At 39.5% G+C, this 27,664-nt stretch overlaps 1 protein-coding gene across 1 annotated transcript in view; it reads right to left on the bottom strand.

The window, feature by feature from the left end:
• Nucleotides 1-2,117: 2,117 nt before the first annotated feature.
• Nup43 (Nucleoporin 43kD) overlaps nucleotides 2,118-27,664 on the bottom strand; it is a 115,059-nt gene continuing 89,512 nt past the window's right edge. The window contains exons 7-8 of the mRNA XM_067156285.2: nucleotides 16,499-16,621; nucleotides 2,118-2,304 (exon numbers count right to left, since the gene is read on the bottom strand). Coding sequence (XP_067012386.1) covers nucleotides 2,129-2,304; nucleotides 16,499-16,621 — 299 coding nt within the window. The 3' untranslated portion in view covers nucleotides 2,118-2,128. The remainder of the gene's footprint in view (nucleotides 2,305-16,498; nucleotides 16,622-27,664) is intronic.

Below are 27,664 nucleotides of genomic sequence, written 5' to 3'. Positions count from 1 at the left end.
GTAAATGGGGGTTTACAGCGTCTGCGTACTTACTTCTCCGCCCTGTTTATCTCTCTCTCTTGTCCAGCCAGCTCGTGTGTGGGACTGCTGCTTACTGTTGATTTTAAGCTATGAGCAGCATGTTCAAGAGCGGGGATGAGGGGGAGTCGAGTGGAAGGGGACGGAAAATTAGAAGCGTTAGAATTGTTCGTATTCTGAAACAAGTTTTTATTATTTCTTTGAAGAGAATGTTATAAGTTTCAGAGATTTCATTTTGGTTACTGTTGGGGTTAATTCTTTGATTGATGTTGACAAAAATATTTTTATATACGTTGAGGAGAGAGCCTTTACTACTTTTTAGGATGGAAAGATCTTGTTCAATGTCGGAAAATAAATGGTTATAGTTTTATATACTTGGGAAGTCTCATCTCGTCAGATGTCCACTCTCGTATTGCTCAGGCCACAGAAGCCTTCAATAAGAAGAGAGGTCTACTTACATCAAAGACTACCACACTTTCAGTGAGGAAACATTGTATTAAATGCTTTGTTTTGAGCATTGCAACCTGGACTCTGTTGAAGAGGGACTATGCAAGAGTAAGAGCTTTGGAAATGTGGTGTTGATGTCGAATCCTATGAATACCATGGACAAGTAAGGTAAGAAATGATGAAGTTTCGAATAGAGTGGAAGAAAAACACTCATTGTTACAGACTATTGAAAATCGACAGAACAGCTGGGTTGGTCATCTATTGCGTCATTCATCCTGGTGCATCTCACTGATTGAAGGAAAAGTGGAAGGGAGACCAAAAAAAAGGTCGATCAAGAACAGAATTTCTAGATGACAAGAAGGCGCCCCCACCAGCTAATTAAATACCTGGCTCAAGAGCGGAAGTCACCAACCTTTGGGTTGAGGAGACAAAGAAGTTAGACATGTGACTACTCATGGCCGAGAATCTACCATATTTCTTCGGCGTTAACGTGCTCTAGATAACAAATAGAGAAACTGCGCCCTGTTTGCCCGATGTAACTAGCAGAACAGTGGGTACAACTCAATTAGTAGACTCCTGAATTTGAGAATTTAGATCTAGTGTTGATTTTATGACGATTAAAAACAAAGTGGTATTATTGTTGACAGCCTTAAAAGCTATATTAAAAAGATTTGTGATTTGATATATCTTATTATTATTATAAGTAAATGTGATGTAGTTCTCTCTTTCTTTTTGTTTTTTGTGCTATGCAATTAGTAACAGAATATAAAGATCATTGGCGCGGTTCCTCGACGAGTGAACCCAGCACGCGCCACAGTCCTGCGTAGTCAAGTACGCCAACTCAAACTTGCGAACCGTAACTCTTTCTGTAGGTCGCATAAGTTAATTTCCGAAAGAAATATTTTCATCAGTGTATTATGCTTGGCTCATTTAAAGTGTGTGCAAAATTTACATAAGATCTTTGATTCCCCGGTACACGCCCTTCCCTCATCAGCGTTGTCTACAAACCAGGTAAGTTTGCTTCCCTTTCATGGCCAGTCTCCCTGTGGGTGGGGGCGGTAGAATAACACCCACGGTATCACCTGCTTGACGTAAAAGACGACTAAAAGGGGCACCAGGGACTCTGTACTTTGGAGTGTGGGATGGCAATCACGGGGCCCTTAGCTGAGTCCTGGCATTGCTTCCACTTGTGGCAGGTTCCTCACTTTCATCTATCCTATCCGACCTCCCTTGGTCAATTCTTCTTCTTTTCCGACCCCAGCAGTATAACGTATGAAGGCCTAGGGAGTCGTTCATTTTGCCCTTCATGGCCGTTTTCTTCCTTTGGCCGATACCTTCATTTTTCAAAGTGTCGGACCCCTTCCATTTTTTCTGTCTGATTAGTGTTATGCAGAGGATGGTTGCCCAGTTGTACGTCCTCTTAAAACAATAATCACCACCACCACCGCCATTTTCATGGCCAGTACTGTACAAGTTCCCAACTGGTGGATGTCTAATGCGGCAGGATTCTTTGATTTTTAGCAAGCGGCGAAATTTTCGCGGTTGAGTGAACATATCATTTTGGTAAAGAGTGAATAGAACACAGAAAATAATGTTGCAGACTAAATATTCTGATATATCCTGGAAAGGTCTTAAAAATGCAGGGCTTGAGAATAACACTTTATTACAAAACATCATTGAATACATAGAAAGCTTCATTGTCACATCCACAGATCGCTCTAGTGCGATTTATGTCCAGAGAGTTGATGGGTTTGTGTAGGGTTGGCATCAACGAGAAGACCTCAAACCTATGTTTGGCTGCGTCGCTCTGTAGCCAGGGGTTTTCCTCGATTGAGCTCCCTACAACAAAAGATGACAGTTGAATTCTACATGTCCTCTGGTGTTCACTACAGTCAGAACAGTACACCTTTTCCAGTTGTATTTCAGAGGTAACACACTAGCATATCTGTAACATGGTAAATGCTGTTGAGACCCTTCCTTAGTATATTTTTATGTTTACAGCACAGCCAGCAATCATGTAAAATTTGATCCTATATTTGTGCAATTTCTTTTTCAAATACATTCACACAAAATGTTCTAACTCGAAATGAACGCATCAACTGTCAAGTGGAATGAAGTGGGCCACCCTCTCACGGTCTCGGTGAATATGGCGAGCGGGAGGGAAGTGATTAGGACAGACAGAAAGAATTCAAGAAAACCAGCTTTTAAGAAAAAATGCAGCTAATAAGATGAAGCTTAACATTTCTTTGATTTCACCAACTTAGTGATGCCAGGGAAAATTGTTTGAGCAGAATGATGCCTGCTTCCAAACAAACATGACATAGTTTTGCTCTTATTCAGGTTCAAGACTGAGAATGTGTGCTCACAAAGGTGTGGAGAGCCAATCTGCATGGATATGTGAAAGTAGGCTGCCTGGCAGCTCGTCCTGAATTATGTTGGTGGTACTGCTCAGTAACACCCAGTTCATAGCAGTAAGTGTAATAGACAAATCTAAATTCGTATTGAATATGGGAAGAGCAAACTGAGCTCATGTGAATTTGTCCTCCAACCCGCAGAAACGCCTTACTCCATATCCTATCAGCTTCGAAGTTCCTGAAAATGTATAGAAAAAATACAGGTTAAAATACATCTCAATTTGTCAGACCCCAATTTCGAGGGACATCGATGATGTAAATAAGTGACTTGTACAAAAAACGACAGTTAAAAAGTTATTAAAAAAAGCCTTTCTTCCACTTATGGAAAAAATGTTTATCTGGTAACGACACACTCATATTTACAGAGGTTATGAAATCTGCATACACCTTTGGAAGCCAGCTTTCTTAATGGAGGAGGAACATCATCTGATGGCACCAACGTCCCTGTTTTCATTTTCATGATTACTTGTAGAATGTTCGGTCAGTCTCCTTGCCAGTTGTATTACAAAAAGTAATTATGGTAGATAATCTTTTAGTTCTCTTCAATCATACTCTCCTTTTGGAAGTCAATTTACAACTTAAAATCTTGAGAAGCAAAACATTTCAGGAAACTCCAAATAGACTAAAACCACAACAGAGTCATATTTCTACGTTTTTCACGTTCAAAAGACAGCAATGGCAATCATATGTCTACTTAGCCCCATAAACTCGCCAAGGCTTTTAGGCCTAAAAACTCGCTCATTCACTTTGTACTAGAGACAGAATGTTTTTGGACATTGGATAGAATTATGCCTAAAGTCCTGGCCATTTACACAAAAGATAGAGAAATATACGTACCAGGCATGGAAACGCTACGGAAAGACAACATCCTAAAAAGGAAGACCATCCCTCCCGAACTGCCAGCAATTTCCAAACACATCCCTCCAAACGAGAAGACATGTCGTGAAGGGCAAGTTTCACTGCATGTTGAGGGTTGTACCGAACGAAAAGGAAGCACTGTAGTCCCTAGTTTGTTCAACAATACCGAGACTGTTCTTGTAAAATGTAACTTATGCTGTTATTTGACTGACAAAATACACTTTCTAGGGACATCATCATGGATTTCAACTTGCAGTTGTTTGTCCAACTGTTGTCCCGTTTCTCTACGAGGTCAGATATGAGGTGAGGAATCTGTCGTGGCGGGTTTTTATAACTGGATGCCCTTCCTGACCAGAGGAGTTAATGATAGTAGGAAGGGAGAGGCTGAAACCTGGTGCCGGCACATAGCCTACTAGAAAGAGAAAGATGTTCCACCTATTCAATACAATAATAAATTGTTACACAAATTAATGTTGCAACATGTTTAACATGTTATGGGACTAATTATTAGTTCAATACGGATCAGAGATAAACATAGCCTACTCCTGTCGAATAGCACCAAGGGGTCTGCTCAAGGCTTAGCGTCCCCACCCGACGGATGAATCACCATCAACAGCGTCATATGCCCTCACTCCATATGAGCACTGAGGAGAGGTTTGGAATTTAATCCAGCATACCTGCCAACTTTACAAAACCAAAAATCAGGAGATTCTGATATGAGAAATCAGGAGATACAGTTGGTCAAAACTGCTTATTCTACATGTCTTGCACACTACAGTAGGCTACTATGATACATTTATAACACTTATTGTCATGAAGCCCGACTACGAAGCTACAAGACTATGCCCTCATAGGAAGAATGATCGGTCTCTGATAAGTCTTCCGAAAATAGAATGAACTCCTGCTCCACTCGTGTGAATCAGTCATGCGCTTACTTAGCAAATGCATAGATTAATATACTGCATCAAGTGCCCGTGCGATTATGTGAAGCGCAATGCTATGTGTAACTAGCTGATGTACCCGTGCTTCGCTACCGAGAAACACTGTCCTTATAGTCAACATAGGTCATTACAATGACGTCAGTACGAATGTCGCAATGAAAAGCAATATTTGATAAAATGAAAAACAGCACATTTTATCACTTTTAGCAGTGTCGATCCAACAGTTCAATGTTCCAAAGATAGAATGACCAAGCCGCAGACAGCCGCGAACACTTCTGTGTCATTATTCCGTTCAAGGGTGCACACTGCTTATTCCAATCACTGCCTCAGAGCGGGGATTGAATAGCTGGAATACTATGATGATCCAGTAGTGTGTTACGTGCCAGCAGTATCAGAAAATGTATGAACGCTAAAGAAGAGAGATTAATTCCCTAGCCACTTCCCGCCAATATTCAGGCAGGCTGTTACAGCAGTAATCCCATCTATCGGAGATAAATGGCAGCAGAATACACGAAGCACATCACAACAAACAATGGTCAATGCAATGTTATTGTTAATTTTATGAGCTTTCTATATTGGAGGCCTTCACATTTAGGTTTTGTTAGTGGCTTTACGTCGCACTGACACCTCTTATGGCGACAATCGGATAGGAAAGGCCTAGGAGGTGGAAGGAAGCTGCTGTAGTCTTAATTAAGGTACAGCCTTGTGTGAAAATGGGAAACCACGGAAAACTATCTTCAGGGCTTCCGACAGTGGGATTTGAACCCAATATCTCCTGGATGCAAGCTCACAGCCGCCTGGTGGACACACACTGTTTTCTTCCGACTCTGTGCTATTAGAGCATCTAATGTAAAGCGAGTCCTCCTTTCTTTCATGACTCCCTCTTGTGTTAATATTCAAGCAATTCGTGACTTTTTTCTCATTCTTATAATCATCTTCAAAATTTAATCACCATCACCACCAACATTATTATAGTCGGTACGGTAAAACTGAATAAGACATAAATAATTAGAAATTGTATTCTTTGTTATGTAGTAATTTTTGATATGACCATTAACACTTTCAACACTGCCATATTGTAACATGGATCCTGGCTGTGAACTGGGTCTTTTTGCTAATTTTTAACACATTATTATGGAACAGCGAAACATATTACATGCCTGATTTTTGTACCAAATGAAGGTACCAACCATCCAAAATGAAGATGTTAATCTTCAAGTGAATATCTGACGTACCGGTAATTTAATTATACTAGTCTTATGAAAAACATGAAAAAATACTACGGAAAATATTTTGTACATTGAGTTTATACCAATTATCTTGATCAAACAATAAAAAATAATCATTTAATGCGACTACTTATGCCACAAATAAACACAAATGTAGTGGAATAAAATATTTACCTATTTAGGAATAGTTTGTTTTCGTATGGTAGTCCTGAAAACATTGGACTATACACAGTCCTACTTTGCACTCCTTGCACCACCATCTACTCTCTTTTCTGACACGCTTACCACTTTCCTTCTTGCTCCTGTCTGAGCATACCTTGCAATAACGAGTAGCATTCACTTTATTGTTCGTTGGGGGAACCTTTTCTGGAAAATGGCGAGCAAAAGTCCTGTCACCACTGGGGGAGGGAGTAGGTTCCAGCCTTGAGATGTCTCCTCCTCCTTTAGCTGCTAACGGCGAACTGATCACTCTCATGTAATCCACAAGAGATATCTTTGATTTTGAGATCTCTTTATATAGAATGAAACCATTCACAACAGACATAAGGAACAAATAGGAGAAGAGCTTTTTCCACCATTTCAATGTCTTCCGTGCAAATGTTCAGTTGATCTGCTCTATCAACACCAGTTTTATTTATATTGTAATCGATGACTAAGTCAGGCTTTAGTTTCTGTACGACACCACCCTTCGATCTACCAGAAACAAGTGTAGTGGAAGCCTTATGTTTTGTTGAAAGGCATAAAACATCCCGCTTGCTCTTCCACTTCACAGCAAGAAGGTGCCCTTTCCTCAAAGATATCATCTCGTCCTTCAATTTCTTTGTCTTGAACGTTGGTGGTAAACCCTTCCTGTTTTTCATGACAGTTCCAACAGCCAGGGTTTTGTTTTGCCACAGCATATTCAGTAGGGAGGGGCTAGTATAGTACCTGTCCATATAAATACAGTGGCCCTTACTGAAAAACGGTGAGCATAATCTATCTACAAGAGCCTGAATGCTGTTGTCAACGTTCCTTGCGGATCCCGTATATATTTCACAATTCAGTACGTAGTCTGTTGCCGCATCGCAAAGTACATACATTTTCATACCGTACTTATTGGGCTTATTCTTCATATAAACCCTAAACCCTACTCGACCACGGAAGGGACATATAGCCTCATCTATTGTTAGGTTCTCATACGGCTGAAAACTGGCAATGCATTTGTGCACAAAAAAGTCAAAGAAAGGCCTGAGTTTATGTAGTGGGTCATGATTAGGTTCCCCCTTCTTGATGAAGGTGGCATTGTCATTTAGGTGCAACATAAATAAAATTCCGGAAAATCTATCACGACTCAACAATCGACTGGCAAATCCTGTCTGATAAAAGGGATCAGTAGACCAATAAATTTTGTGAAGTCTTACTGCAGACCACCGGTGCCACATGGAATTTTCCTTCAGTTTGCCCTGACATTTCATTGCCGCAATTGTCGTACCTGCATATCTGTTAGTTTCTGTTTTTATATTTTTGATCACATCGTCACTAAAAAAATTACTGAAACAATCCATTTCATCACTCCCCACCATAAACTGAGTAGAACCAGATGCCGACTGGAAGACAGGTAGCTGTGGTTGGTCATCTGTTTCTGACCATTCATCATCAGGTTCAGATGATCCGGCAGATGTTCCCGGCACAGGTGAATCATTAGCCTGCGTCTCTTCATCTAAACGAAAAAAATAAACCCAAATTTCTGTAGGCGAAGTATTTCTATCGTTTGTATTCGGAGTAAAATAATACAGCTAAACACTTACGTTCCAAAGTGGCGTAATAAATAAAAATCTTACCTGAACTATCGCTTGGTACGTTATCTGGTTCGTAAGCAGGGTCGTCATCACTTTCATCCATCTCTGAACCCGCTTCTCCCGATAAAATATCCAAAATATCACTATCATTGAGCCGGCGTGAAGACATGTTTACACAGTAACACAGCTGACAGCATGGCAGATTTGGCGTGCGCAGCACATGGCACACAGAGTGCTTCGGCAGAGGTTACGGCAAGGAGAAAATACCATGTTTATCGTTTCAGTTCAAAATTCCCGATAACTGCTGCATTCTAGTGGTCACTAGATGAACTATTACCTCCAACCAAGGGACGGGAACCCTACGTGATACGTGCAGCTGGATATAAATACACGAGAAAATCATGCTCGCATCACATACGGGCGCCATCCAGAAGCAGGAAAACAGCGCGCCCGTATCCCGTATGGGCATAGTGTTGAAAGTGTTAATAATTAAAATTACATTTTTGGCACCTTCCACTAAACTACCATTTCAACATAGTGAATAAAATTATTTATAGCGCAGACTGTAGTTCTTTATTCCCTGACTTTACATACCAATTTTCATTAAATTCGTTCACCCATTTTCTCGTACCTCGGCGCTGATATGGACTTAGCAACAAAAATCCAAATTCATGAATATCTATGTTATCATAGCCGGTACAGTAAAAATGTATGACATAAATGATCAGAAATTTAATAATATATAACTTTAGTTATGTAATATTTATCGATAGGGCCAATAATGACAAATATTTGAGAATTAGATTTTAGGTCTTCCCCTAAACTACTATTTCACTCATCGTGAATAAAATTATTTATGGCCTAGATTGCAGCAACTTATTCCCCGACTTTATATACCGATTTTCATTAAATTCTCTCAGCAGTTTTCTCGTGATGCGCGTACGTACATACTGTCCCCTTCAAAAGTGGTAATATTTTATTAGAAAGGAAATGATTTATTTCATCAGCGTGTTGGGACATTATTTTAATCTACAAGAGGGTGAGATTCTGTATTTCGTGCCAGGGCGAGCCAGTCGCTTCGCGAACAGGTTTTCCCGACCTTCAGAAAGCACGAGGAGAAGATGTTATTCAAGAATTCAACCCAGATTTTGTTAATTTACTTGTTTTCTTTAAAAGAGTGTTAGTTTAATAAATGTGTAAACCTATTTTAGTCTCCTTTCATTTGTCGCTAGTCCTTCATCTATCCCTGCCTTTAAAAATTTCTGCACAGCCGATAGCGAACGGTCCACGACTGAGACCCTCGCTCTCCGGCGAGCTGAGCCCGGCATGAAGGGGGCAGGTATAGATTTGGCGGCCAACGTGGTTAGGCCCGATTTATTGGCTGTACCAATAAAAGGACTCGATCTTGTAGTCCAGAATTTGGACAAAAACAAGATGCGGCGACAAATAAAATTTTTTCCAGGTTATTTTTGAAACATTTATTAGCCCAAATTTTTGTGGCGAACTACACTCAGGTTAAGTTTAGGAAGGGCCTTGTTGTTTAGTTATAAACAAAATCTGGATGATAGTTGTCAAAATTTTCTTTTAGCGGCTATTTTCCGCATAATTTGGACTTAGGCTATAGGATTGTATTTTGCGACGTTAATCTTCTCTGAAGGCTGTGACATCAATCCACTTGTGACTGATGAATTGGATTCTGGTATGTGGCCATCGAACTTAGTCCGCCCATGTCTGAATTGCCGTTTATCTCAAAGAAAAATGAGTACTGTAACAATGGAGGATTTACGTAGACTCCTAGACGGAGTAGTGACTGACTTACAGAATAACTTAAAGCGGGAAATGAATGAGAATCAAACTAAACTAGAGCAGAAACTCAGTGAAAACAACGTATCATTAGAACAGAAACTTAGTGAAAATCTAGAGAAAAAACTTAGTGAAAATAATGATTCATTAGAGTATAAACTTAGTGAAAATCTAGAGAAAAAACTTAGTGAAAATAGTGAAAATCTAGAGAAAAAACTTAATGAGAATAGTGAGTTAGTAAAACGGGAACTCAAAGGTACTATTGAGGAAATCCAAAGCAAGACAGAGGAAAATATCGAAAAGCTACACATGGACGTTAAATTATTTAACGGGAAGTTAGCTTCAGTTCAAAGCGAATTGGTATCTGTGAAACAAAATTTTTCAAATTTAAAGGGAGAAATTCAGGTCGGAATAGACAATGCCATGTCAGCTATGTCTAATGAATTTAGTGAAAGACTGGCTAAAGTACAAACTGGGATATTACAAGGATTAGGCAAATATAAGGACGAGGTGCAAGATAAATTTCAAGCGATTGAGGAGAAAATCGATGAGAATACACAGGACTTAACAGCAACCAAAACAGCATGGTCTAGGAAATTCACTCAGATTTTCGAAACTGTGAAACAGGTAGAAAAGGGCGTTATTGCCGAAATAAAAGTAGCTCAAACCACCAACTCAGAGCGACTTGAATATTTTTACGAAACGATTGAGGAGACACAACAGAGTTTGCAAACTATGAAAACCTCAATAGATAAAGAAATAGGAGAGGTCAAAGCTAGTTCAGAATTTTATAAACAAGAACTACAGAATGGAATTCAGGAACTCACTAAAGAATTACAATTGCTTAAATTGCAAGGCGAAAGTCATAACATTGTAACCAATACATTGTTAGAGCGGCAAAGTAATTTAGAAAGGAAGGTATCCGGAGAGATTTTATCTTCAACTCCGAAGCAGGACGACCAAATGAATGCCCATAACAACGTAAATGTTACCAATCCAGCTCAAGGATATAACAGCGGAGGAGTGAGTCAACTTAATACGTCAGGTCAAACGCAAATAGTAAATATCATTCGAATGCAGGAGGACCATCCAAAAAAATTTAATAACGTAAAAGGGGTAACTCCCAGGAGTTTTATTAATGAATTACAAGAATATTTTCGGGACAACAAAATACCAGAAGAGCGCCAACTGCGAGTAACGGAAAGATATTTGGAGAATTCTGTATTGACATGGTTCACAGCGTTCCGATACTCATTCGACAATTTCGAAGGATTTAAGAGGGCTTTCCTAGAAAAATATTGGAACACGGACATTCAACATAATCTCAAGACAGAGTTGTACGCTAAGAGGTATGCCTTATTCACGCCAACACGATTTTCAGAATTTTTCTCCAGTCAGCTACGTAAGCTACGAGAGCTAGACACACCGCCATCGGAAGCTGAATTAATAAAGGTCATTACCAGGCAACTTCCAGCAGAGACGCAACGAATCATGATTGCCTCAAATGTACAAACTGCGATTCAAGCTGAAGCCATATTGAGACAGCTCGACATGACATCTAGAGAACCACAGAGGCGAAATTCCGGCCAAGAACAGCAAGTTTTCCAAACCAATGTTACCAGATCTGAAGAAAGGAACATTGCTAACCAAGGGAGAAATTGGGGTAGAAATATCGAAGGAAGACAACCCAGAGACCGATCTCCGAGACCAGGACGCCGAGATGAGGAAGAATGGAATTATTCCAGACGTAATGTCCGAAGAAGACCATATGAAAACAATAGGGACAGATGGAGAAGAGAGCCAGAGAATAGAAGACCTGAGAGACGGAAAAGAAACTGGAGAGAGGAAGAAAGAGAGAAGTATTTGCGGGAACTCCAGCAGTCCAGTCAAGAACGTAAGAAATGGCATCGGGCTATACATGAGCAGGACGTCAATCCCGACATTATTGGAGCGGAGAGTTTGGAGTACCAAAGAGCAAAACAAAGGGAAGAGAAAGAACATTCGGAAGATGATGGGTACAATCAAGGTGCCATCAAAAAAAAAAAAAACAACCCCTGAATTAGTAGGAGATAGTCTCGACACTAACCCATATAATAACAGTGAAACGCAAGAGTGGATTATTGTTCAAATTGATTCCTGGATGACAAGATCAGATGACCTACTCGAAGAAAATCTAGAGTCGAACACAAACTACCTAAAAACACTACCTATAATTTCGGCTAGAATATGTGGCGTAAAAGTAAAATGTTTAGTGGATACTGGATCTACAATTAGTGTTATTTCAACTTCTTTCCTAAATGATTTAAAGGACAGACATGATATCCCGATTATACCAGTATCTCACATTAAAATAAAAGGAATTATCCCGGATAAGACCGTGGCTTGCAAACTACAGACACTATTGGATGTTGAAATAGGAAATACAAAATTTCAGAACGTATTTTTGGCTATGTCAAATATAAAATTTAACATCATTCTAGGAGTTGACTTTTTGACATCTTACCATGCCAATATTGACTTAAATTCCAACCAGATTCTTTTTCGATTGGATGAGACATGGGAAACGGCTATAGTTAATCCAGCCGATATCAATGATCAGAGTGTGTTTCTCATTAATAACGCCTCGACACCGTGGGAATCCGAAGACCAGGAAGCCACAGAAGAGGTAAATCAGGCTCTGGATAATATTATAGAAGAGGGCGACGATGCAACACACCCGTATGACCTCATAAACTCAAAGGTTAACCAAGCTATAGGAACGGAAGAAGAAAGAGGCCGACTCCGAGAGTTATTGTTAAAATATAAATCAGTGTTTGACGATAAACCAGGCCAGATCCCTGACTTTAAATATTCTCTAGTAGTCACAGACTGGACTCCGTTTAAAAGGAAGCCTTATCCAATTCCTGAGAAATTTCATTCTCGCGTAGGGAAAATTATTGCAGAAATGGAAAGAGACGGGATTATCATGAAATCCAGTACACCATTCATAAGTGCTTTAGTGGTGGTACATAAACCAGATGGATCTCTGAGAATATGTTTAGATGCGCGAAATATTAACTCCAAACTGATACCAGAAAGAGACCAGGCACCAGCAATTAAGGATGTCCTTAGAAAATTCCGTGGCATGAACTTATTTACATCAGTGGATTTTACCTCCTCGTATTACCACATTCTTTTGGAAGAAAAGTCAAGATTATTGACTGGATTTATGTTTGACCAGCAAACATATGTTTTTAGAAAATTGCCCTTTGGCATTTCTAATGCCTCGGCCGCTCTTATCCGTGCCTTAGATAGATGCCTTACGGATGAAGTCAAGAGTTTTATTACTAAATATGTTGACGATCTGCTTATGGCGAGTGAAACATTCGAAGAACATCTGGTTAAGCTAGAAAAACTGTTGAGCAATCTTTCAAAATTTGGGTTCCACATCAACCTAAAGAAATCACGCTTCTGCCAGTCTGAAATATTATTTTTAGGCCATATTATTGATGGAAAAGGTATAAGGCCGAACCCTATAAAAATTGAAGCTATTAGCAAATTTCCGAGGCCGATACGTGTCAAACAAGTACGGCAGTTCCTAGGCATGGCCAACTTCTTTGCGAGCCATTGTCCCAACTACACACAAACGGTAGCTCCACTTCAAGATCTATTAAAAAAAGGCAACAGGTGGAAATGGAACGAAGAGTGTGACCTCGCATTTACTAAGACCAAAGAGATGCTGTTAAATTACATTAAGCTAGGATATCCTGATTTTGGAAAACCCTTTTTAATACAAACGGATGCGTCTGGAATCGGAATTGGGGCTGTGTTATTCCAGGAAGATGGAGAGAAGCCGGAAAATAAAACTTACCTAGCCTTCGTTAGTCGGAAATTACGAAATCACGAAAAGCATTATTCAGTAACCGAAATAGAAATGTTATCCATAGTATTTGCATTGAAATATTGGCAGAAAATCATCTACGGATTTCCGATCATCATTAGAACAGATCATAAAGCTTTAACCTTCATGCTAAAGGCTACTATGGCATCAGAACGAGTATTTCGATGGACAATGTTTGTGCAACAATTCAACATTCAATTGGAACATTGTTCTGGGAAGAGTAATTTACTGGCCGACTGTCTGAGCCGTAATCCAAATGAGGAAGTACTGGAAATCAACCAACTTGAACTAGTTCCTGAGGATCATGAATTCTTAAGAAAACTCAGATATATACGGCAAGCTCAAAAAAGAGACAATGACTTAAGACCTATCATTGATTTCCTAGAGGGTAAAATTAAACCTAGAGATCCTGGATACCGTAGAATAAGAAGAAGAGCATCCCGATACCAGTATTTAGATAACACCCTATTTAAATTTGTGGATCCGGAAAAATCGAAATTGAGAATTGTTGTACCTTCGAAATTATTTGAACCTTTAATTTGGCATGCACATCGAATTACTGGACATGGCGGTATCGATAAAACATTGGCTACCATCCAAGAAAAATTTATATGGGACAAACAAAGATCAATAGTGAGGAACCTAGTGCGAACCTGTGACACATGCCAGAGGGTAAAGCCAAGCTCACATTTATTGCAACATAATCCTATTCCAATCATACCTTCTGAGCCTAAACAGCTGTACGCAATGGATTTGTTCGGTCCCGTTCCTACATCAAAGAGAGGTAACCGGCATGTTGTCGTCACCATTGACGTATTCTCAAAATATGTGACTTTATATCCAATTCAAAAGGCCAACTCAAAATCTGTCATTAGACGAATCACCCGTAATTTAATTCCGCATATGGGCAAGCCTAAAGCACTTCTCACTGACCACGGATCGCAGTTCACATCGGCTGAATTTCGTGAAGCCATGGAACAACTGGGGATTAAACACATATTAAACTCGATCCGACATCCATCTAGTAACCCGGCAGAGAGAGTGATGCAAGAATTATCTAAATTCTGCAGGATATTTTGTGGAAATGCACACTGGCTTTGGATTGATGTTCTACCCATTATGATGGAATGTTTAAACAATACAGTACACGAAGCTACGTCACAGATTCCTGTTACTCTTCACTTCGACCGACAACCGCATCGACCTTGGGACGATATTGTCCAATGCCCCGGTAATCTGAAGCCTACGCTGGAAGAAAACATTCGGAAAGCCGCCACTTCATTGCGCGAACAAGCTGAGCGTAGACAACGCAGAGTGAAGGATAAGAAGTTTTGCCGACCCCTCAAACTCAATGAGTATGTTCTTTTGAAAAAGCCAGCTACGTCAGAAACAACCAGCAAATATTACGCTAAATTTGCACCACTTTTTATAGGTCCTTATAAAATTATAAAAGTTTATGGGAATAACGCGTACAGAATCCAGAGTCTAGATAAAAATTATGAAGGTATTCATAACGCCCAGAATTTAAAAAGTTATTATTCTTCTAAACCTGTAGATGGTCATCATATCAATCTCATAATAGAAGAAGAAACACCGCCAGATACAGATGAAGATCCAACCTACCACCATGTTTCGACCCAAGTGAATCTACAAGATGAGATTTGTGAAGAATGCCGTGAATTACAAGAGATGGTAATGGATCAACTTCGACAGCTTGGTGCTGCACTCGAGGCAGACAACGCGAGGCTTCGTGCTGGAACAAAACCCTAAATAGAAGTGACACATGATTACCACCTAAATTTTCAGGGAACATGTTAATTGGAGATTTCCTGTAATAATGATTCCATCTTCAGATCAAATCATTATTTAACCAAGGGAGAAATATGTCCCCTTCAAAAGTGGTAATATTTTATTAGAAAGGAAATGATTTATTTCATCAGCGTGTTGGGACATTATTTTAATCTACAAGAGGGTGAGATTCTGTATTTCGTGCCAGGGCGAGCCAGTCGCTTCGCGAACAGGTTTTCCCGACCTTCAGAAAGCACGAGGAGAAGATGTTATTCAAGAATTCAACCCAGATTTTGTTAATTTACTTGTTTTCTTTAAAAGAGTGTTAGTTTAATAAATGTGTAAACCTATTTTAGTCTCCTTTCATTTGTCGCTAGTCCTTCATCTATCCCTGCCTTTAAAAATTTCTGCACAGCCGATAGCGAACGGTCCACGACTGAGACCCTCGCTCTCCGGCGAGCTGAGCCCGGCATGAAGGGGGCAATACATACAGGCATAAATTACGGGAAATTAAAATGTGCATTTCCCCTCATTACTGTGGTCATGACCGGTACAGAAATATCATTTTTTTTTTTTTTAAATTCTGAGCAATGTACAGACAACTCTTACTTTATTTATATTGAGATAACTTAAAATTAGAATTGTCTCCAAATGGCTCCTAAAATCTCTAGAAAAGTCACTAGTCATTATCATTGAAATTCTGTCACTAAATTACTAAAAGAGACACCATATCTAGTAACTAGTCTCTAGAATCGACTAGACTGATGTGAACGAACGAGAGATTGACAATCGATACACGCGTCGCGATATGCAGGTTTCAATAAGCAACGTACATTTGTGCATATTTCTCGCATTAATAAAAGTCGATATTTCATTTGAAAGCGGCAATGAGCGAAAGACTTCCGGCCACTGGCGTAAAAGAAGATGAAATGATGGGATTTGAAAATAAATGTTTGAAGTTCACCAAAAAATAAGCTAAAATTGGGAGAAATAATAGAATAATTGGGAGGCGGGAAAATCTGGAGTCTCCCGCCTAAATCGGGAAAGTTGGCAGGTATGATCCAGACTTTTGGAACGGAATCTAGTGATACAACCACCCCTCCTACCCTGCCGGCGAACATTCTGATGGTGACCAACTGGACTCGAACCAGCTAACCACGATGTCAGACCGTTTAGACTTCAACGCCTTAATGATCATGGCCACCAGGCAGACTGAGTGCTGTATGAATGCATTCGAACAGGTATGTTTTCCTTAATAGAAGTGATCTTTTGTGAAATAAAATGGATAAATCAAGTGATACTTTCTGAAATACAAGTTGAAAAGGAAGAGGACATAACTCACCTGAGGATGCACTGAAGCGAGTTCCTCGAGACATGGATGTTGTGTCCCAGTGCCACACCTCACCACCAGTTGAGCAGGACAATAGGTGCTCAGGACGGTCCGGGTGGAACTTCAGCTCACTAACTGCCAAACAAGAACTACTTAGTCCTAATAATATGTTTAACTGTTTTATTAAGCAAGCAATTCCCATTTTACAAGACTGTTGTATAAACACAGAATAATCTCAACCACAGACATGCATTGGCCAGTATTCAGTGATCTGTTGCTAATAAACCAGTTATGCTTCAGTTCAAACAAAAACAGCAAAAGAGGTCATTTATCTTCACATAATATGGAAAACGAAGTTCAAATATACAGCTCAGCTACATGAGATTTCTTTCCAAAACTGTATTTGAAGTTAGGCATCCACTGATGATATTATTTAATGGAAAATTATATATTACATCCCTGTGAATTCTCAATTATATTAATGCACTTTCTTCCACAAAGCACTATAACCACAGGAAAGGTTTGAAATAAAAATTAACAATATCGTGCACCAATTCCAGTGTGTTAAAAGAAATCTCCCTGTTTCAAAGCAGTTCCCACGATGCCTTTATAAATGACTGATGAAGTGGAATGTGCAAACCTAACATCCAACTTGCATTAAACGGACAGTCTTACGCATAAACTGGCGAAGCGCCAATTTTTTAAAAATTAAATTTTTATGCCACGTACTGTATAATAATATACTGTAATTATTATAAGAATGAATTCCTTTCTCACAACTTACACCGATTCCTTCTGAGATTAAAAATGAGAACTGCTAAATTATATGGTCAAGGAGAACGACTGTAGTGTACAGTTACAGAATTGTCTGAACCCCAGAAATTTCTCTCCTGAAGAGAACTGATTCCAGACATTTTGTTAGTTACACACCACTAAGAGGAGCAGAAAGGGGTCAAAGTGAAATAACAAGGGACATGTGCCATGCAATTCGCAGTTATGTCCTGTCATCAGACAATACCATACATCAAGAGATTAGCAACAGAATACAGAAAGGTTCCTAATTCTATCACGCTGTATGTCAGATACTTTGGGATGAAACATTTCCCTTAGTTTCCAAAATCAGCTTGTATAAAATACATCTAGTACCTATACTGACGTATGGCCTGGAAGCAGCAACACTTACTGGACAAACAAAGAGTCGTCTTCAGGCAACAGAAATGAAGTTCCTCCGTTCTTGTCTACAAAGAACAAAAATGGATAAAATAAGGAATGTGGATATCCGACAACAGGTTGGATTGGAAAGAAGCTTGCTGGAGACTCTAGAAGTGAAGAGATTGCAATGGTATGGTCACATGAAAAGAATGGACCCTCACAGGACTCCTCGAACATACTTTGAGCACAATGTCCTGGGAAGAGACGCACGATGTTTCGAAAAACAGGTATTGAAAGACCTTGAAATTAGAGATTTCAACTGGTGTCGCATATATGAGCAGCATCTGTGGATGGATAGAACAAACTGGAGGAGGCTCGTACACAAACGCACCCGGCTTTCTGGTGCGAAGAAATGATGATGTCCTTCGATAGTGTGTGTTACATCTAACCGAGTTGACATGGGAAAGTCCTTGTCAAACTACCGAGGGCTTTACAACTGCGGAACCCATGATGGTGCCTCTGTTATATAGGGGTAGATGAGGCAGGTTCTTGTCTCCAAAAGCACATAAATGAAAATACTGAGATAGGAAAAAACATTTAATATTGTGGTAGGATTCTTGCAGAGGCCAGAAAAGAAACATTAAGCCTGCCCTAATGCTGAAATCACATCCAACTTAAGAAACAATAAAAATGACGTTTCTTGTTCCTGGTCTTTTTTTTACTGCCAAAAGACAATTCTGAAGGCACAGAATGTGCATTCAAGCTGCAGTCAAGACTGTGCATCCAAGACTACAATGAAAAAAGTTGCATGAAAAACAAATTGACTGTTGGCGGTCAAACAGCCGCAGGGTTTTGAGGTAACTTATTAGAAATGAAAGACAAATATTATGGGGATAACATAGAATGTGGGCATTAAATGTGTGCAGTATGAGCATTTCTCATAGTAACGCCTATTGCACTCTTTTCATTTCATTCACTTTTCTCATGTCAACTCTTTCTTTTGCACATTGTAATCAAATCTCTCTCCCTGTACAACGGACCAACCATCCTGTAACAGACGTCACTGAAGCGCTACTTTATGAAAACTACGTTTCAGATTTTTAATTTTCTGCAACAGGTAGCCTCCCTTATGAAAGTTCAACGCCGATCGCAATAGCGCCACAACACCGTCTTTTTGCGAGATACAGATTCTTGAAAAATGCTTGATCAAGGATTTAGCATTGTTGGAACTGAAATTTCTGGACGGTTGATCTGAGAAATTATTTCTTCGAGGAACGGATAATGCGGGATTTTTACAACGTGGTTTAATTAGGATGCTCGCGCGACCACGAAATTTGAACGAATAATCTGGGAAAACGTAGTTTCTGAGAACGGATAATGGAGGTTCCACTGTATTTTACTTGATATAATCATTCCTATATACGCAAAGTATAAATGGAGAAAAGACACGTTAACTCCGCCAATCCCTTCAAACCTACCTACCCGCCCCTCCTCACACATCCCTCCCTTCTGCTCCCTCTCAAGAGTCAATCTGGTGTTGGTGTCCGCACCAAATGCACACAATTTATGAGGAACATAGAGGTGAGTTTCATACAGCTATATATTAATCTTGATCTTCTTACTCCCCTTCTTTTCTCATTACTGCAAATATTTTCTTTTCAGACATTCACTACAAAACCAAATTAAACAATAGATCACTACATCTGATGAAAAGGAATACCTATTCACTTATGTAGGATAACAAACCATATTACTACTGTACAAAACAATCTATTGTACCCGGTATGATTACATGCACGAGTCCATCCAGATGTTTCCAAAGCGCATGCGTCCTATCTTCGCTATATGTTCTTTGGACCACGTGATGGTATTTGGAAGTAGTACATTTTTCCACCCAACATCTTTGACCAACATGGAGAGAATAAATATGGCCATCAAGAAGAACTTCGTTCTCTTGATTGCGCGAAACGTCGTCTTTACAACACGTAGAGTTTGTACGTTGTCAGAACGTCGAGAAGAACTTCCTTCTCTTCCCTGTGTGGAATATCGTTTTTACAACACGAAGAATTTGTATGGTGAAGTATTTGTGAATTGTTAATCTTTCAAAGTTTCGATGTTCGAAACCTCGAGAAGGTTATCTTAAAGGAGTGGAATAAATTTAAACATGTATTCAACGAGTTCTATTCTTATTCGAGATAGTGGTGTATATTACATCGAAATGGGACACTTGGATGAATGGACTGCCAAATGCAGAGAAGTACGTAATAATTAGTGTAAATATTCAGAGGTTTTGTTAATAAGACATATTCTTGTGTTTCATGAACCATGATATGAGTGTGTTGATTCTTGACATGTTATGATCAAGATACACATTTTCTTTCTTGTGCAAAGTGAGAGATATGCACGTCAATTGCTGACAGATCGTCAAGTTCAGTTTTTTCTTTATGAGGTTCATCATGTGGAACGTGAGTGCAGTTAAGCATACATAGTGGTAATGCAAAGTACAAAACCGATACAACTAATCATTTTGATAAAGAAGTCTTAAACCCAAATTGATCAGAATAAGACAGTGACTAGTCCAAGCCAAGATAGACGTAAGGATGACAGTAAACAAGAGTATAGTGCAAAAAGAGATGACTACTTAAGAACCAGAAGAGATAGAAGTAGGTCAGGAATTACAGACAATACTTGAAACTCAAGAACGTCTTGATAGGTTTCTGGAGGAGAAACAGACACAAGAGTAATTCAAAAAAAGGAGAAAATAGGAGCCAACATGAAGATCAACAGGAGATTGATAAATTCTTAGGGTTATCTGAAAATTATCAGTAGGATAATAGAAGAGATAAGCGTGAGAGGAGAAATGGTGGTTTTCTTAATGAAAAAGAAAAAAAAAAAAAAGGATTCAAAATGATTAAATGAGGATACAGTACCATATGACCATGAAACAAGGATTATCATCAAGATTGAAACATGGCATGTACAAGATGAAGATTTGCTTGAAGAACAAGAAGAAAAGTCCATAAAGAATAGAAGAGGTTTACCAATTATTCCAGTCAGAATTACTAATAAAGTTACTCGTGCATTAATTGATACTGGATCAGAGATCTCTGTTATATCTGAAGATCTTTATAATCAGATCAAGAAACATGATGATATCAAGATCTTACCAATTTTAAATCTCAAGGTGAGAGGAATAATTCCTGAAAAGTCTTCTTCTTCTTCTTCTTCACAGTACCGTATCAAGCCCCCTGACGTTGGCGATCACTGTGGCGAATGCAGTACAATCTCCTGCTAGGTGGAAGAGTCTTTCAACACTGTGAATTCCAGTCCATTCTCTGATGTTTCCAAGCCATGGTGTTCGCCTCCTCCCGACACTTCTTCGACCCTGTATTTTGCCTTGTACAATCCGCTGTGAGATGAGCTAACAGTCATTTCTAAGGATGTGGCCAAAGTAAGAGATCTTCCGGAGTTTTATTGTTTGAATGAGTTCCCGACTTGCTCTTGCCCTTCTGAGTACTTCTTGGTTCGTTAGTCGTGCAACCCACAAAATCCTGAGCATCCTACGGTGGATCCACATTTCAAAGGCTTCCAAGCATTTCACTGATATGTTCTTGAGAGTCCATGTTTCCACACCATATAGCAAGGCTGACCATATATAGCACTTGACCATCCTCTGTCTAAGTTTTAAATTTAAGTAGTCATTGCAAAAAATCATTTTTGTAAATATTTTTCGTGCTATTAATATCCTCTGTTTCTCTTCTTTCTCAGGATCAAGTTGTTCAGTGACAATGGCATCCAGATATTTAAAAGGGTTACTCTCTCAATCTGTCTGTTGTTTAGTTGTAAGATTGCCTCAGCATTGGCACGTCTGCTGAAGATCATGAACTTGGTCTTGTTTACATTTATTTTTAGTCCCATGTCCTCACTTACTTCACTAATATTATTGAGCAGGAGTTGGAGACCTTTAAAATTGTCACACAAGATGACTGTATCATCTGCATATCTTATGTTGTTAATTATGCCACCATTTACTTTTATTCCATATTGTTGATTTTCTAAAGCTGTTTTGAAAATGTTATCCTAGTAAAGGTTGAATAACAATGGAGACAAAACACAACCTTGTCTAACTCCTCTTTGGATGGCTATCTCGTTTGTAGTTTGATTTCCGATTCAGACAACAGCCTTTTGTCTCCAGGAAAGATTTTCAATAATGCAGATATCTTTGCTGTCAACTCTTATATCCCTTAGGAGTTCTACAAGTTTTGGATGTTGTACTCTGTCAAATGCCTTTTCAAAATCAATGAAACAAGCAAACACTTCTTGCTGTTGATTTAGACTGTTCTGAATGAGGATATTTAGCGCAAACAATGCTTCCCTTGTACCAAAAGAATTTCTGAACCCAAACTGTGTTTTGTCAAGGTCTTGTTCACACTTAGTCTTGATTCTGTTATGTATTACACGAAGGAATACTTTAAGTGTGTGGTTCATGAGGCTTATTAGCCTATAATCATTACACTTACATGACTTTTGCTTCTTTGGCAACGTGATGAATGTAGATAACAGCCAGTCAGATGGGATGTCTCCAGTATTATACCGGGTGGTACAGCTGCCCCTATTTTTTCCCCAATATATGCAATCAGCTATAACGTAAATGCCTCTTAGTCCCATCTTGCGCAACACCTTACAGCAATGTTATGTGCAGTTAACCCGATGTAGACTTCTCCGCACAATGGAAAAAATAGTACAAGAGGCAGTAAGTGAGGTCCATCTCAAAAACACTGTACCATTTTATGTAGAGCGGTGTCCAATACTCTACTAATTTTTACGAAATGTTACTATACTGTACAAACCATAAACACGCCTATAGCTGTCGGTAGAGAATTGCGCACCTGATTGGTCCAAGAGGCCATTTTCTTTTGATAGAAAGGGCGGTCATGGTATCATAGAAAACGTGATAGGGTAAGACCAATTACAGACATGTCAATGCACCACCATTTTGTACAGTCTCATCACATCGAAATTGATAGAAACGTGTTTTGCACTGTAGTTTATAATCTGTGGCACGCAAATGCTGTACAGCAGATGTGATAGCTTACGCCATGTAATTACTACCGTTAGAGCGATCAAAAAAGGCATAAAACGGGACCATAAGGCTGTAACTCATCAGTAACTTGTCGAAGCGGGAACTTCCGCTCTCCTCGTGAATACAGAGTTACAAGGATGGCGCTTGTACGTTGCAAATAGCTGCGCGGAATTACGAATGAAGATGTACCTCGATAGGTTACTTGAAGCAGGAAGGGTTCCAACCATTCTTGAGTCATGCATTTTTTAATGTCATTTCGTATTCGCCTAGGCATTGTTTACGAAGACCTTTCTGAAGTCTCCGATATTCTTCTACGGAAGTTATAATAAACAGGTATCATAAATATCGCCACATACGCACCGATTGTGAATACCACCTGAAACATAACGCTGGACTCATTCAACCAAGTAACGCGTAGAAAATGGTTGCAACTATCTGGGCGTAAGAGAGACGCGATTCTTTAGTTCACTGTGGTGTTTGCACATTCGAGTTCAGAACTTTTAACGTCAACGATCAGTATCGAAGCGATAGCCTAGGTAATTCCATTAGTACAGAGCTACGAGACCAATTCTTTGTCGCCTGCAGTGGCTACATGGCACCAATCGCAGCGAGCATACGATATGTTAGCAGGCATTTAGAGTTCGAATCTAGTTACGAGCTTTTCAATTTTATTTTTATATTATACTTGTAAGGCCATTCGTAATAAATATTTAACGTTCTTAAGTCTCAAAAGTAATTTGCCACCTTTACAAAGAAAGCATACATACGAAAGGAATAATAACATGCAACTTCCATATGGCAAACGACTACAGGGAATGAAGCGCAGTGCACGTGTTGTCAACATTCTGACCCACCCATTCAACCAAGCAACTGCGCACGTTCGACTCGAAGACCAATTAACAGCGGTCTACACTTCATACGTAGGGCACATGAAACAGCATATCGTAATCCTAGCAGCAAGGTGTGAGCACGTACTGTACGGTTAGCACGAAAGCAAACATTATGTATTCACGGGATGATTATGTGAATATGGTACTACTTTATGGAGAAGCAAGGCAAAATGCACGGGAAGCCAGACGCTTGTATCAAGAACGATTTCCTGGACGAAGGCTGCCAACTGCAGATACATTTCGATGTGTTGAAAGACGGTTGCGTGCAACGGGGTCATTTCATACATTACCCCCCGTTCGGGATGCTCCAGTGACGTCTGGAAATAACGACGAAGCTGTTCAAAATGCAATTGCATACAACCCGCACACAAGCTCACGGGCCATAGGAAATGAACTGAACATCAGTCATGTATCTGTACTGCGAATATTGCACCACCATAAATTCCACCCTTTCCATCAACAGCTGCACCAGGAACTTCACGGAGATGACTTTCCAAAACGGATCGAATTTTCGCAATGGATATTACAAAGAGTTGAAGCTGATGCGAATTTCTTAATGGACATTCTCTTTAGTGATGAATGCAGATTTCACAACAACGGAACTGTTAATCGTCACAACTTCCATTACTGGAGCGTTGAAAATCCTCACTGGATCAGGGGAGCTCGATTTCAGGTACAATGGGGCGTCAACGTGTGGTGCGAGATACTAGGTGACAAGATAATTTTTTTTTTTGCTAGGGGCTTTACGTCGCACCGACACAGATAGGTCTTACGGCGATGATGGGATGGGAAAGGCCTAGGAGTTGGAAGGAAGCGGCCGTGGCCTTAATTAAGGTACAGCCCCAGCATTTGCCTGGTGTGAAAATGGGAAACCACGGAAAACCATCTTCAGGGCTGCCGATAGTGGGATTCGAACCTACTATCTCCCGGATGCAAGCTCACAGCCGCGCGCCTCTATGCGCACGGCCAACTCGCCCGGTGACAAGATAATTGGACCATATTTCTTCGAAGGAAACCTCACGGGACGACGCTATCTAGAGTTTCTTCGTGAGTACCTCCCACTCTTATTGGAGGATGTGCCCCTTATGACACGGTTACGGATGTGGTTCCAGCAGGATGGAGCTCCCCCACACTGGTCGTTGGCAGTACGGAACCACTTGCATAGGACATATCTTGGACGATGGATTGGACGAGGAGGTCCGGTCACATGGCCGGCTAGATCACCTGACCTTACTCCACTCGACTTTTTCCTCTGGGGTTATTTAAAGGAAAGAGTCTATGAGCAGGAGCCTGAGAGCCCGAATCATTTACGGCGGCTCATCACGGAAGCCTGCAGGCAGATTCCACCACATATGTTGCAGCAAGCAAGAATGTCTCTCCTCCACCGTGCTCAGATGTGCAATAACGAAGCAGGTGGTCATTTTGAACTTTTGCTTCATTAATCGAATGGCCATGCATAAGCCCATCACACCGCTGTCGGTACAATCTCACTTTATTGCAAATAGCTCTTTTAAGAGCTCCTTAAAAAACAAACATAGCTGAGTACCTGCAATATGAGAACTGATCATGATTTAGATTTGTCGTCAACAACACGACTCTCACGAACATCAACAACGCAATAAAAATACTCGTCGTACACAGGACTCGAACCGCCTACTAACGAACACCGGTACTCTCCTCTAACTTTTAGCAAGCTCGGCTATCACGGGTTGCTGTTTAGCGCTGTTGTGTTGCTGCTACTTCTAGTCATACACCAATAATATTCTCTGTACAGGACGTTTCTGCGACACATAATTTTCACGATTCTTTACCATCAATCGGTATTTTATCATTAATGCTGATTTTCTTGACACGAATAAACGAATTATGGAAAGCGTGGTAAGAGCAGACATTGTAGTGAGTAGTCAAGGTCAATATTTTTAGGTTCGACTATAATCTGCGGGTTGCATAAAGCTGCGTGAATAGGGGCAGCTGTACCACCCGGTATATAGTATTAAACAACTTTACCAAGAATTGGATATTGTCTTCGTCAATCATTTTAAGAAGTTCTACAGGGATGTTATCTGGACCTGGTGATTTCTTGCTTTTAGAAACTTTCACAGCATATAGCACTTCTGATTTAAGAATGTCAGGGCCTTCACAATTAGCTCGTTGGTTAGTTTCCTCACCTCTCTGATCACAGAAACGTTCTATCAGATAATTTTCCCAAGTATTTAAAACTTCTTCATTAATAATAGGCCTGTTTGTAGCATCAACCAGTACAGAAAGGTTACGTTTTCTGTACATGCCAGCTATTTCTTTTAATTTTCGATGTATATTGAACAGATCATGTTTAGACTGAAAGATTTCCATTTCCACACATTGTTCTTTCATCCAGTTCTCTTTCGCAGCACGTATTTCTTTCCATATGTGGCGTTGTAATGTTTTGTATTCCTCTGCATCATTTTTTACTAATCTTCGTTGTTCCATTAGTTCAAGAATATCATCTGTCATCCATTTCTTTTTCTTCATTGGATGTATCTTTTGATCTTTGTTTTGAAGAAGTACCTCTACCCGACTTTTAAACTGATTCCACAAATCATTTGTTGTTTCACAGTTATTGGTATTGATTTCTTTTAAATGCCTATTCAAATCCTGAGCAATTTTCTGCCGAGTATCACAATTTTGTAGATTAGGGGTATTTAGTACCTTTCTTCTAGGCTTATTCTTCACGATTTTCAAACAAACTCTTACATTAGCTATCAATGTATTATGGTCCGAGGAAATATCTGCACCTGGATATGCTGCGACTCTTTTAATGGAATTTCTGAAATGCTTATTTATCAGAATGTAATCAATTTGGTTCCTTGTTGAGTCAGGATTCTGAGGATCATCTTTAGGAGCTTTCCATGTGTATAAACGACGTTTTGGAAGTTTGAACCATGTATTGGTGAGAACCATTTGATGTTCTACACAAAATTCGTACAGCTTTTCTCCCCGGTCATTGCATTTACCAAGCCCTAATTCGCCTACCAAGTCGGAACGACGCCCTTGACCAATTTTTGCGTCGAAATCACCCATCACCCTGAAAAGTCTGTGAAATGCAAATTTCAGATATTGGCTAAGATTATCACTAACAATATGGAGTTTGAACACATATTCATCATACTGGCTAATGTTCAATATAATATCACTATTGAATTTGACTTTTTGAATAAATATAATGGGATTAATGATTTTTACAATGACCTCATTTGTTTAAATACCCACAGTTACACGAAGTTCGACTGATGGATGATTATCAGAGCAACGAAAGGGAAGATATGATGGCATTGACTGCAGTTGTAAATCATTATGCCAAGAGAAGATGAACCATCAGATTGGCATGGAGAGGACATTGGATCATTTAGAAGGGATTGAAGATGATATTTTGCAAATAATCAAGAGGAAAACGAATGAAGCAGAACTGAATGAAGAACAAAAGCAAATCCTGATGAAAACATTAGTAGAAAATAAGGAAGTATTTGATACTAAACCTGGTGAAATTAAAGGATATAAATATAAATTACGAGTTACACACACTACTCCATAATTGAGGAAGCCATATCCTATTGCAGAGAAATATAAGGATCAAGTAAGGAAAACTATTCAAGAAATGGAACATGATAAAATAATTTCTAAGCATGTCACACAATACATTAATCCACTGACGGTTGTTGTGGAATCTGACAGTAATTTGAGAATATGTCTGGATGCTAAAAATCTGAATGATTGACTTGTCATTGAATATGATAGACCGGCACCCATTAGAGAGGTGATACGAAAATTCAGGGGATATGAGATGATATAGATGTTGATTCCCATAGGGAACCTGAAATATTTGTCCCGAATGAGTAAATGAGGATATGAGGTCAAGTTATTTTCATATTAAGTTAGATGATGAAACAAAAATTTATACAGGATTTATGTTTGATAATATCACTTATTGTTTTGAAAGATTACCATCTGGTATGAAAAATTCTGGAGCAGCTTTGATCCGTGCCCTGGATCAGACACTGTGTCAAGACTTGAAAG

This window comes from Anabrus simplex, chromosome 12, assembly GCF_040414725.1.
Source record: "Anabrus simplex isolate iqAnaSimp1 chromosome 12, ASM4041472v1, whole genome shotgun sequence".
Classification (NCBI taxonomy): domain Eukaryota; kingdom Metazoa; phylum Arthropoda; class Insecta; order Orthoptera; family Tettigoniidae; genus Anabrus; species Anabrus simplex.
Note: the sequence above shows the minus strand (reverse complement) of the source record. Positions and strands in the feature narration are given on the sequence as shown.